We start from the raw sequence: 13,543 nt of genomic DNA, 5'->3' as shown, positions 1-13,543 counted from the left end.
TTCGGTTTGCCAGTATTCTATTGAGGATTTTTGCATCGATGTTCATCAGGGATATTGGTCTAAAATTCCCTTTTTTTGTTGTGTCTCTGCCAGGCTTTGGTATCAGGATGATGCTGGCCTCATAAAATGAGTTAGGGAGGATTCCCTCTTTTTCTGTTGATTGGAATAGTTTCAGAAGGAATGGTACCAGCTTCTCCTTATACCTCTGGTAGAATTCGGCTGTGAATCCATCTGGTCCTGGACTTTTTTTGGTTGGTGAGCTATTAATTATTGCCTCAATTTCAGAGCCTGTTATTGGTCTATTCAGAGATTCAACTTCTTCCTGGTTTAGTCTTGGGAGAGTGTATGTGTCGAGGAATTTATCCATTTCTTCTAGATTTTCTAGTTTATTTGCATAGGGGTGTTTATAGTATTCTCTGATGGTAGTTTGTATTTCTGTGGGATCGGTAGTAATATCCCCTTTATCATTTTTTATTGCGTCTATTTGATTCTTCTCTCTTTTCTTCTTTATTAGTCTTGCTAGCAGTCTTTCAATTTTGTTGATCTTTTCAAAAAACCAGCTCCTGGATTCATTGATTCTTTGAAGGGTTTTTTGTATCTTTATTTCCTTCAGTTCTGCTCTGATCTTAGTTATTTCTTGCCTTCTGCTAGCTTTTGAATGTGTTTGCTCTTGCTTCTCTAGTTCTTTTAATTGTGATATTAGGGTGTCAATTTTAGATCTTTCCTGCTTTCTCTTGTGGGCATTTAGTGCTATAAATTTTCCTCTACACACTGCTTTGAATGTGTCCCAGAGATTCTGGTATGTTGTGTCTTTGTTCTCGTTGGTTTCAAAGAACATCTTTATTTCTGCCTTCATTTCATTATTTACCCAGTATTCATTCAGGAGCAGGTTGTTCAGTTTCCATGTAGTTGAGCGGTTTTGAGTGAGTTTCTTAATCCTGAGTTCTAGCTTGATTGCACTGTGGTCTGAGACACTGTTTGTTATGATTTCTGTTCTTTTACATTTGCTGAGGAATGCTTTACTATGACATGATTGTATATCTAGAAAACCCCATCATCTCAGCCCAAAATCTCCTTAGCGGATAGGCAACTTCAGCAAAGTCTCATGATACAAAATCAATGTGCAAAAATCACAAGCATTCTTATACGCCAATAGTAGACAAACAGAGAGCCAAATCATGAGTGAACTCCCATTCACAATTGCTTTAAAGAGAATAAAATACCAAGGAATCCAACTTACGAGGGATGTGAAGGACCTCTTCAAGGAGAACTACAAACCACTGCTCAGTGAAATAAAAGAGGATACAAACAAATGGAAGAACATTCCATGCTCATGGGTAGAAAGAATCAATATTGTGAAAATGGCCATACTGCCCAAGGTAATTTATAGATTCAATGCCATCCCCATCAAGCTACCAATGACTTTCTTCACAGAATTGGAAAAAACTACTTTAAAGTTCATATGGAACCAAAAAAGAGCCCGCATCGCCAAGTCAATCCTAAGCCAAAAGAACAAAGCTGGAGGCATCATGCTACCTGACTTCAAACTATACTACAAGGCTACAGTCACCAAAACAGCATGGTACTGGTACCAAAACAGAGATATAGAACAATGGAACAGAAAAGAGCCCTCAGAAATAATGCCACATATCTACAACCATCTGATCTTTGACAAATCTGACAAAAACAAGAAATGGGAAAATGATTCCCTATTTAATAAATGGTGCTGTGAAAACTGGCTAGCCATATGTAGAAAGCTGAAACTGGATCCCTTCCTTATACCTTACACAAAAATTAATTCAAGATGGATTAAATACTTAAATGTTAGACCTAAAACCATAAAAACCCTAGAAGAAAACCTAGGCAATACTATTCAGGACATAGACATGGGCAAGGACTTCATGTCTAAAACACCAAAAGCAATGGCAACAAAAGCCAAAATTGACAAATGGGATCTAATTGAACTAAAGAGCTTCTGCACAGCAAAAGAAACTACCATCAGAGTGAACAGGCAACCTACAGAATGGGAGAAAATTTTTGCAATCTACTCATCTGACAAAGGGCTAAAATCCAGAATCTACAATGAACTCAAACAAATTTACAAGAAAAAAGCAAACAACCCCATCAAAAAGCGGGCGAAGGATATGAACAGACACTTCTCGAAAGAAGACATTTATGCAGCCAATAGACACATGAAAAAATGCTCATCATCACTGGTCATCAGAGAAATGCAAATCAAAACCACAATGAGATACCATTCTCACACCAGTTAGAATGGCGATCATTAAAAAGTCAGGAAACAACAGGTGCTGGAGAGGATGTGGAGAAATAGGAACAATTTTACACTGTTTTTGGGACTGTAAACTAGTTCAACCATTGTGGAAGTCAGTGTGGCGATTCCTCAGGGATCTAGAACTAAAAATACTATTTGACCCAGCCATCCCATTACTGGGTATATACCCAAACGATTATAAATCATGCTGCTATAAAGACACATGCACACATATGTTTATTGTGGCACTATTCACAATAGCAAAGACTTGGAACCAACCCAAATGTCCAACAATGATAGGCATTGTATATGTGGCACATATACACCTTGGAATACTATGCAGCCATAAAAAATGATGAGTTCATGTCCTTTGTAGGGACATGGATGAAGCTGGAAACCATCATACTCAGCAAACTATCGCAAGGACAAAAAACCAAGCACCGCATGTTCTCACTCATAGGTGGGAATTGAACAATGAGAACCCATGGACACAGGAAGGGGAACATCACACACCGGGGCCTGTTGTGGGGTGGGGGGAGGGGAAGGGATAGCATTAGGAGATATACCTAATGTTAAGTGACGAGTTAATGGGTGCAGCACACCAACATGGCACATGTGTGCATATGTAACTAATCTGCATGTTGTGCACATGTACCCTAAAACTTAAAGTATAATAAAAAAGAAAAAGAAAAAAAGAAAATATTGTTTTCCAATTTTTATTTATTTTGGGGGACTCTTTTTTCTATAAACATCTTTTAAATTTTCTTTATCTGATGTTCTGCAATTTTACCATGATGTGGTTTGTTTTTGCTTCAATCAAGAAAAGAATCATGACTTTTTCATCAAGAAAAAGTCATCCTTCAATCAAGAAAACTTTTTAGTTATTACTTCTTTAAGAGTTGCTTCTCCCATATTTTCTATTCTCTTCTGAAATGTCTCATAGACCCTGTTGGACTTTAGCCTTCTATACATCAAATTTTTAAATCTCATTATTGTTAACATCTCTTTATATTACTGTGTTGAATTACAGTTTCCTAGCTTTCTTTTCCATTCCCTAGGTTTCTCTGTAATTATTAGGGTGTGGAGGGGGGACTTTATTTGTTTGTTTTGTAGAGACAGGATCTCCCTCTGTCACCCAGGTTGGAGTGCAGAGGTGTAATCATAGCTCACTATAGCCTCCATCTCCTGGGCTCAAGGGATCCTTCTGCCACAGTCTCCCCAGTAGCTGAGACTACAGGCAGGCGCCACTACGCCTGGCTATTTTTGAAATAATATTTTGTGTTTTGCAGAGATGAGGTCTTGCTACGTTGCCAAGGCTGCTCTCAAACTCTTGGCTTCAAGTGACACTCCAGCCTGAGCTCCCAAATGCTGGGAATACAGGCATGAATCACCATGCTCAGCACCTTAATGATTTCTAACCTCCTTTTAAATTACTCATTGATTTTTTTATCATTACTATATTTTCTATTTTAAAAGTATTATTTGGTTCTTTTTCAAATTCTCCTATTCTTTTTAAAATACTGTATTTTTCTTTTTTTATTTTTCTCCTGTATTTTAAAGGTTTAATCTTGTTAAACATATTTTATATTCTCTTTCAAATTGTTTTGTTATATCCAATTCTGGGAGGGTTAATCCTTTTGATGACATCTGATGTCTCTCCAGCATCATGGTTCGCATGTAATTTTGTATTGTAAACTCATCTTTGTCTTATTTATTATTCTTCCATGAGACTTTTATGGGTTTTGTTTGTGGAAATATTTCCACAGGAAAATTTCATGATTAATTCTTTTACGATCCTGGGGCACCATCAGTAGTAGTCTTGAACTAGTATTAGGATTATTTTTGGAGATTTCAATACTGTATAGGTAGGACAGATTTAGATTGTAAAGCCTGGGGTTTCAATTATTGGTAGTGACTTTTTTTTCCTTACTTATGGCTCTGAACAGATGATAGTGTATTTAATGCTTCTTTGGGCTAGTAAGTAAAATTTTTCTAATCTTCTTTTCTTGGTTGATCCTACTCAAGCCTTAGGTATTTTGCTGGTGGCTCAGGTCCAGCTCACTTGCTTCATACAGCATAGAAATCATGCCTCCTGTCCCCCTGAATGCACTGAAATTGCACCAGTGCTTGCTCCCCCTCATAGGGTTGACTTTACTCTTTATTTCTGCCACTTGTGATTTTTCCTCAAGAAAGAAAGCCTGCTTGCATATTTGAATTATTGTCATATTTTATTTATAACTTCTATGTTTGTAAACAAGAAGGAGGTCCATCCGTGTCTACTCCTTCTGTCTTTTTGCTGTAAGTCAAGAGTCATTTCTTAAAGTTAAGGAGTAATTTGCCAATTTTTAGAACAAGGGTCTTGGTCCATATCTTCAAATCCTAGCACAATGCCATTGAATAGAAGGTACCCAACACACATTTGCTGACTGGCTTCTTTGCCATTTGCATCTTGGTTGAGGACATCTAGTCCAAGTTGAACTCACAATTCCTCTGTCACAATCACCTGTTTAACACCTTGTGCTACACACTTCAAGACTCTAGCCTCTGAAATACCTAAATTACCCACAAAATACAGCAAAAGTAGTACTGGTATCTTTAAGACTGTATTTTTACCTAAAGAAAGTCAGACTCAGAAAGATTAAGTGGCTTGTTCATATCATATAACCAGTTTTAGAATTATGATCTTGAAAAAAAGTGACATTAGTTGTTCATCAACCCAACCCCCTCATTCTACATAAAGGCTGAGTGATTAGTTCCAGATCAGTAATTAATTGGTAGCAGAGCAGGTGCTAGACTCAGACCTCCTTGTAACTGATCAAGTGCTTCTGCTCCTTCCTCACAGTGCCTGCCTTTACCATTGATTGCAACAGGCAGCATCAGCTTCCTTTTATTTGAGGCTCCATATTTTGGAATATATTTAATAGCAATATTTTTCTTTTATAACATCAGTATGATAATAATAATTTTCCTATATTCTTTTAAATTGTACAAAGTAGTATTTCTAGAATTATTAGCCCTATTTTCAATGTTTTTACTACACATTTTCAATGCTTTTAATACACATCTTGGAAGTTTAAATACAGAACATATACAACACATACATGCTGCTTGAGAAAGTAGCATAAAATAATATTAAAGATTCCAAATAAAAAATATTAATTTCTTCTCCTAGACAAAATTAGAGTCTGTTTTGAAAAGTTTGATTTTAATAAGTAGGGAAACAAAAACATATTTCCTTAGTCTAAGAAATTTCATCTGCAGATCCTTTCTAGTGCCTAGCTTAGTCTTCTGGGGTTTAAAATCCAGGCATCTCTCATTTGTCCTAATTTGAAATAGTTTGGTGACAATAAAGTTAACTCTTAAATGAGAGGACAATGTTTGGGAAAGTTTATTCTGGTTGTAAAGAAAAAAACCCTGAAAGATTTATACAAATAATATACACATAGTCTTTATTTAAGGTAAAGTTTGTCCAGTATTAACTACCTGGTTAAATATTTCAATAAACTGGTTAAATAATTTTTCCTTTTTTAATTCTTATTATACTTTGGTATGCATGACTAAATATTTTAATAAACATTTTTCCTGATGGTACAGTGTAGCCTAAGTATTGAAAGGCAAATGCAGGAAGATGTGCCAGTTCTTAGAACTGTTTCTGTTTCAGTTTTGAGCTAGTCAATTGAACTTAATGATTAAACCTATTGTAAACTTTTGGATTGGTAATTTGAGTCTCAATCCAAAGGTCCAATCTAGGTCAATGGTATCTATTCAAGGTATAAACCAGGGAGTGGAGAAAACTATGCTCTGCACTGAATTATCGAAAAATACCTAGAGGATAGCAGCCAACAATTATTGAGTACTTACAACGTCCTAGACATCATCCTAAACTTTTTAATGTATTGACTCATTTAAGCCTCATGGGTTTACTACTATGCACATAATAAGTAGGAAAACTGAGACTCAAAAATGTTGAATAATTTGCTCAAAGCTAGTGAGGGGCATTATTGGGATCTAAACTCAGGTAGTTTGGCCCCAGAGTTTTCTTTCCCCTACTCTTGTACATTTTTCCCCTATACTCTCAAGTGTCCATTTTAACCACTATATTCCATGTTAGATCGTCAACATTTGTGTCATCAAAGAACAGCAAGTGGTGGACATATCCAGAATTTCGAGTAAAAATATCTAATACCTTGAAATCCAGGAATAATCCACTAAGCCAAGATTCTAGCCCCTTAGTTCAAGAAAGTAACTTTTAAAATGGAATCAACACTTTAAACATCACTGATTCTGATGTTAAAATAATCCATGCCCCTCAGCCAATTACATAGCCAAACTGGAATAAATTTATTTTAAAAATCCCTTCCCTTTAATAGACTTTTTTTTTTTTCTAATTTAGGGGGTGGTTATGTGAGGAAGCAAGAAGGAAGACTGGTTAAGGAGCAGAAGAAAGATTTACAACACCAGGATTAAGACAAAAGAACACTATAGCTGCCTAAAACCAACTTTCTCCCTCCAGAAAACACTACTCTGGACCCTTTTTATTTTTTAAACCCCCAAATGCAAATATATTCCAGGAACAGTCACATGAGTTAGATTTATTGAGTTTGCCTCTGAAAGAAGTACTGTAAATGAGTGAAATTAAAGCCAAGTATCTATGGTCAGATTATTTTTTGACAAACAATAAACTCTCATTGACCTTTCATAACAACCTGTATTTTCCACAGTGTAAGAATTATCAGGCCAGGTGCGGTGGCTCATGCCTGTAATCCCAGCACTTTGGGAGGCCGAGGCGGGCAGATCACTTAAGGTCAGGAGTTCAAGACCAGCTTGGTCAGCATGGTGAAACCACATCTCTACTAAAAATACAAAAATTAGCCAGGCGTGGTGGTGTGTGCCTGTAGTCCCAGCTACTCGGGAGGCTGAGGCAGGAGAATCGCTTGAACTCAGGAGGCAGAGGTTGCAGTGAGCCGAGATCATGCCACCACAGTCCAGCCTGGAGACAGAACGAGACTCCAACTCAAAACAAAAATAAAACAACAACAACAAAAATTATCAATGCTATGAAGTCAGACCTTGGGGTTTGGGAATATTTCAACGTCCTGAAATCTCTTGCAGGACTGAAGAACAGGTGTATCCTGTGATAGAGAATGAAGGTTAGAATATCTGGAGATAAGTGGGGATAAAGAAAAAAACAGTCCTGGTGGCAAAGAGCAGGAAATTCTATGAACCAGGAGAGGTGTAGAATATGGTCAAGTAAGGCACTACTCATGTGTTTTGAGGTTCAGATACTCTCCCTTTGGGTGGAGTTAAAGAAAACATTTTCTATCATTATGATTGTGGACATCTGTCTATGATTATATCAGGCTTAGCACAAGTTGGAAAATGCCAATGGGAAGAAATATAATAAAGCTTAATCATGTTTTCATTTTACTTTCATCATCAAGAGTGAAGGGGCCCAAAAGCTATACTGCTTCTTGTGTTTTTCTATGAAGAATGCGCAATGTGAAAAGGCTGGAGTTCTGGCAAAACTGAGATTTGCTCTAAGTTTTTAGCATAGTACCTAGAACATAGTAAGAATTTTTTAAACTATAGGTATTATAATAATTAAATGCATAAATAGCATAAATATTGTTGTACATCAGTGTTTACTGCCAAATCAGAGTAACTTCTTACTGAAATTTACTCAGAGCAGAATTTGAAATTTTTTTTATTTTTCACAATGAGGCCATTACTTTTTCAAGAAAAATAAAAGTGAAAGAGACTTAATTTATATGTTCTCTTAATTTATATATATGTTACTCCAGCCTGGAGTGATTATTCAAAATAAATTTTGAATGCAATAAAATTAATTTATGCAAAATTTTGTGTGTTTATATATATTTTCCCTACTAAGACATTTATAGCTTTCATCAGTTTCTCAGAGATATGTGTGACCTCTCTCCCCCTTAAAAAAATGTAAAAACAATTTATGTCTATACCTGAATAAAGGATCCCAAGCAAGAATATTCAACAATTACATAGGATGGGATGGGATAGGATAAAAAGAAGTGGAGTAGAGTGGAGTGGAGTGAAGTGAAAAGAAACAGAATTTACCAACTCAAATGCACTCTCAATAAAATGTACAAGGCAAAATAGTAACAGCAAATGGTGCCAGTCTTTCACTCTTTTTCTTTAAATGACAGTGAGAACCCTCTCCTTTTCCATCGGGTTTACCCCAAAGCTAAGAGATAACCCTAATATAAACAGCCAATTGAAAAATGCTGCTCAGAACAAGAGAAAAGTTTTTCTTTTTGAGGAGCTGGTATGCCTCTATTGTTAGACATGGGATCTTTATTACTTATTATGCCTCCTTTTGGATCTTAGTACTCAGAAAGTTCGGGAATATATTTTGTATTTATTTTCAGCAACTCCCCCCAAGCCTTGAACTTTCAGGTTTTCTGTCCCCCATCCTGCACTCTTTCTCATGTTGTTTTTGTACTTTGGTCTTTGTTTTTAATGATTTTGCTATAACTGTATCCTTTATAAGTCATCACAAATTTCCCTTTAAAAATAGATGTCGCTTACATAAAGGAAAAAAGGAAGGCGGGGAAGGAAGGGAGGAAGGAAGGAAGGAAGGAAAGAAGGAAGGAAGGAAGGAAAAACAAACAAACAAACAAAACTTTGTGAAGTGTGCCCTTTAAATGAGGTTTTATAAATTTGGTAGCCTTAATGGGGTAAAATCCATAGTTCATAATTTTTTAACCTGAATGAAACTATTTTACAGCCTTAAACAAACAAACAAAAACACATTTGCTCCAAGTTTAAATTTTACTATTTTTGTTCTGGTAAATTTTCTCATTCTAGTTCTCTAAATACTATCGATACAGTATTCTCTAAATACTGGTTAGGGCGGTGGGGTAGGGGGAGGACAAATCCATCCCCAGCTACCACTCCATCAGCAGCCAGTATGTCAGATCCCTCTGTTGGTCTTCAACAGTGGATCTTTGCAGCCATGCTCCATGCTCCTGCTAGCTCCCCAACCTTCTGTCCTCCCCAGTTACCTGCTCAGAGGGCATACTGCCTCTCCTGCTGCCTTTCCCGATCGGCATTATTTACCCTTATTTATTGTTTCATTAGAAGCTTTCTCTGATTTTCACGAAAGGGAGTATGTAGCCCATCCAACATTGAATTCCTTTACGGAGAAGCTCTACAGCCCAAGGGATCCAGCATTAGGATCATTGAAATTTCGCGTTCTGAGTTCCAGCGGGCTTTTCTTTAACGTCATTGTTTTACTCACTACTTCCCCTCCCACGTCCTCCTTTTCCAGGCCAGCTCTGGCACACAGCGGGGGACTAACAAATGTTCGTTGAATAATCAGGAAAGTCATTTAAAAATGGTTTTTAAATTTTTGATTAGTTTCCTACATCTGGAAAGTGGGAAATTTGTATGCAAACCATGAGATCATTTCACTTAAACCTTAGTGATGAGTTTCTTTAACTTCTCTCTTAAAATGAAATTCCATTCTGCGTATGTTTGATTGTATGGGTGTTATGCACGTGTGTGTATGTGTTTGATGCATGTGTGTGTCCTTGTTCATAACGATTTACCCTTTCCTGAATTAAGCCAAACAGACCTAAATGTATGTTACTAATCGTTTTAATTATTACTCTTCTACCAATTCAGTCTGGAGTTAAAAGAGCATAAAGAGGCCAATTCAGTTATGTCAGTCTTCCCCCTGCCCACTCACACCCACACCTATTCATTTCTATTCAACCATCTGCTAGGCTTAACTGACTTGGTCTTTTATATCCCATAAATGGCACCTTGGTGGAATGCCTCAGACTGGACAAGGTACCTCCCAGTACTTGTGCACCAGGTGGCAGGGACAGAGGTCCCATACCTTCTCTTACTCTGAGTTAAACATAGCAGGACAACATTACCTCTTTGGATCCTGATCACAATCCTCCAGATGCCCAGTCCCAAAATGATGCCAGTCAGTAGTCCACACACGACAGCCACCAGCACCCTAAGGTTCCAGGCACGGCAGGAAGCCATGGTGAAGCCAAACCACAAATCCACTCCTGGGTGAGAAATAACTAGCTTCTTTTCTTCTTGAGATAAAAAGTTTAATCAGAAACTATTCTAAAACAGAAAAACAAGTCCTCCCCTCAGTGATCTGTCAGACGGATGTCTTTATATTTTAGGACTTTTGAGGCTAATCCAGTAGGATGCAGTTTGAATCTCCTAATAAAAGGTGCATACTCTGCTTTCAATTTCCTCATCCTTCACTCAAGGAGAACATGAAAAAAGTGATTAGAGTTATGGGAATAGGGAGATAACTCAGGGCGATAAAGAAGAAGGGGAGGGACTAGCCACAAGGGTCAAAGAGTGAATGCCCAGACAAGCCACAGAGTGAAGGAAGGGAACAAAATAGAAGAAACCAAAGAGGAAATCACAAAGGCAGTGGATGCCAGTAGTCACCTATGGCTCGGCTTCCTGTATTTTTGTCTTGGGAGGGTACAGCAGAGATAGACTGGCAGGTGCTTCAGACCACACAAAACACTCTCTCGGGGAAATGAACTAGGTTGTCAATAAGAGGATAAATGGCAATCACCACACATGATTATTAGCGCTTGCATTTCCTTAAGGAGCCTACATTTTGACAGATGCAGTTGGTGAGTGTGCATACTGGCACAGGCTGGGTCTTGAAAAGCACTAAAGCCCAGCATGATAACCCATCTGCTATGGGCTGAATTGTGTCCCCTCCAAAATTCATATGTTGGAGTCCTAACCTTCAGTACCTCAGAATGAGGCCTCATATGGAGATGTGGTTACTGCAGAGGTAATCGAGTTAAAATGAGTTTGTTAGGGTGGTCACTAATCATTATGGCTGGTGTCCTCATAAGAAGAGGAAATCTGAAAACAGACATGAATATAGAAAGATGATCCGAAGAGACAGAGAGAGAAGACGGCCATCTACAAGTCAAAGAGAGAGTCCTCAGAAGGAACTGGCTCTGCTGACACCTTGACTTTAGACTTCTAGCCACCCAAACTGTAAGACAATAAATTTATGTTGTTTAAGCCATCCAGTTTGTGGTACTTTATTAGAGCAGCCCTGGGAAACCAATACATCATCAGAGTAACTACAAACTGGTGTCTCTCTATAGATGCAGCTCTGACCCTCTCCTGCCCAGGCTCCCATGTTCTCCTTCCCTACCCTCTACTCTTACATGGAAGAACAGATACATGAACATTCACCTCCTCAATCACAGTTTTGTTCTGGTAGAGAGAACAGATGCTCTGGTCTTCTCTGGACACTCCCTTGCTTCATCAAATCCATATTAAATGCCTTTAATGTGTTTGAATTGGTACAAGACATGAATAGGGTCCTCAAAGAACTCATAATTTCTCAGGGGTGAGATACCTAGATATAACCACCTATAAGGCAAGTCATAACTGCTAAAATAAAAGATCATCAAATTTAATTATTATGGAGTGCAGGTGCTCCTTGACTTACAATAAGATTACATCTCAATAAATCCACCTTAAGTTAAAAAATATCTTAAGTCAAAACTCATTAAATATACACCTAACCTGCTGAACATCCTTGCTTAGGCTATCCTACCTTAAATGTGCCCAAAACACATACAATAGCATAAAATTGGGAAAATCATCTATCACAAAGCCTATTTTATAATAAAGTGGCGAATATCCCATGTGATATATTGAATACTGCAGTGAAAGCGAAAAACAGAATGGTTGTATGGGTACCCCAAACATGGTTTCTACTGAATGCATATTGCTTTTGCACCATGGTGAAGTTGAAAAATCAGAAGTCAAAAAAACCATCATAAATTGGAAACCTATGTACTAGCCCGTTACTACCTACGTACCAGCCCATTAATTCCTTCAGGAAGTATTCAGCAAGGCTTTACCAAAAAAGGCTTTACACTTAAACTGACCTTTAGTTAACCCCCAAACACTATGGGGGTTTCCAATTCTCTGTGACATTCACTTTATAAATGTTTTGCTATAAACATAAGGCCCTAACTTTACCCCTCCCAAGAATTTCAGAAAAACAAATTGAGGTAGCACAAAATGGAAGAACTTAGAAGTACTGCTGCAGAAGTACAACACAAATGAATGCAAACCCATTACCTCATTTACTGGGAATAGATTTTTAAAAATCTGTTTCTGATATGTCTGCATACACATGCACAGAAAATGTCTGGAAAGGTACATGAAAAAGTTCCTCTTGGGAATCTGAGGAATCTGAGGTAGGAGAGAGTTTTTAAATTTTATATCCCTTTTATGGTTTGAAGTTTTAGCCTTGTGTATTCTTTCTATTATTATAAATAAATATATATAACTTTTTCAATAATAAAACAATGGTTTTCAATAAATAATAAATAAATCTAAGAAAAGGAATTAACACCTATCATATGTGTAGTGTATACCAAGGATGGTGCTTTATACTTTACACATGTTTATCTCATTCACTCTGTGTAAAAGCCCCAGGTAACATAATGTGTTTGCCCTTTGCATGAATGAGGAAATGAGACTGAAACTGGTATTATTCTACATAGGAGCTTTATGGTTAAGTACATTTAGATGAAGCCAGGTAACACAAAGTTAAACAGTTTTCTCCACTCTAGCATTTCTTAGAGCATTCATAATGTTCATGTCCATTGTGAACTGCTAGAGAAGACATGTATGCAAGTATGTTCTCAATGTTATTTGAACTCAGAATCCTCTTCTCAAGAAGGATCTCTCAGAGACAGGGTTCTTCAACACATGCTTTAGAAACACTGCCCTGTGTGGTCATCTGCAGAATGGTCTTAGTTGAACAGTGTGACTGAAGGAAGGGATCCTGGGTCTCAAGTTTGCCATCTGGTGATGGTGTTTTTCTTTTGTAGGGTTCTGAATCTTTTGAAGGGATTATAGTCTAGTGACTAGAAAACTAATTTTGATGGTGATCACACATCCTCTCTTCCACAGTTGGTGGAAGTCCTGGAGTCCTGGGATGCTGTAATGACTGCTGCTTTATAGGGCTTCCATGTCCTTAGCCACATGACAAGGTTTATAAGGCTTGCCATCTATCCAGCTAGAAACTCCAGAAATTCTTGGAATTGAAGAAATTCCTAGGCACAGAAATTAAGATGTTGACATTTATGTAAGGGCATTAATTACTACTGATAAGAGACAAATGTGTAAAGGGTCACCAGTATTTACACATACATACAATACACACATATCAAGATGACAAAGAAGAAAAGGAAAAGAGTTAAACAGGAA

The 13,543-nt window shown here is 37.4% G+C and overlaps 1 protein-coding gene across 1 annotated transcript in view; it reads right to left on the bottom strand.

The window, feature by feature from the left end:
• ADGRG7 (adhesion G protein-coupled receptor G7) overlaps positions 1–10,559 on the bottom strand; it is a 92,244-nt gene extending 81,685 nt beyond the window's left edge. Inside the window, exon 1 of the mRNA XM_004035979.5 lies at positions 10,189–10,559. Coding sequence (XP_004036027.2) covers positions 10,189–10,303 — 115 coding nt within the window. The 5' untranslated portion in view covers positions 10,304–10,559. The remainder of the gene's footprint in view (positions 1–10,188) is intronic.
• Positions 10,560–13,543: the final 2,984 nt, after the last annotated feature.

This window comes from Gorilla gorilla, chromosome 2, assembly GCF_029281585.2.
Source record: "Gorilla gorilla gorilla isolate KB3781 chromosome 2, NHGRI_mGorGor1-v2.1_pri, whole genome shotgun sequence".
NCBI lineage: Eukaryota > Metazoa > Chordata > Mammalia > Primates > Hominidae > Gorilla > Gorilla gorilla.
The sequence above is the reverse complement of the archived record's forward strand: the minus strand, read 5'-3'. Positions and strand labels throughout refer to the sequence as shown.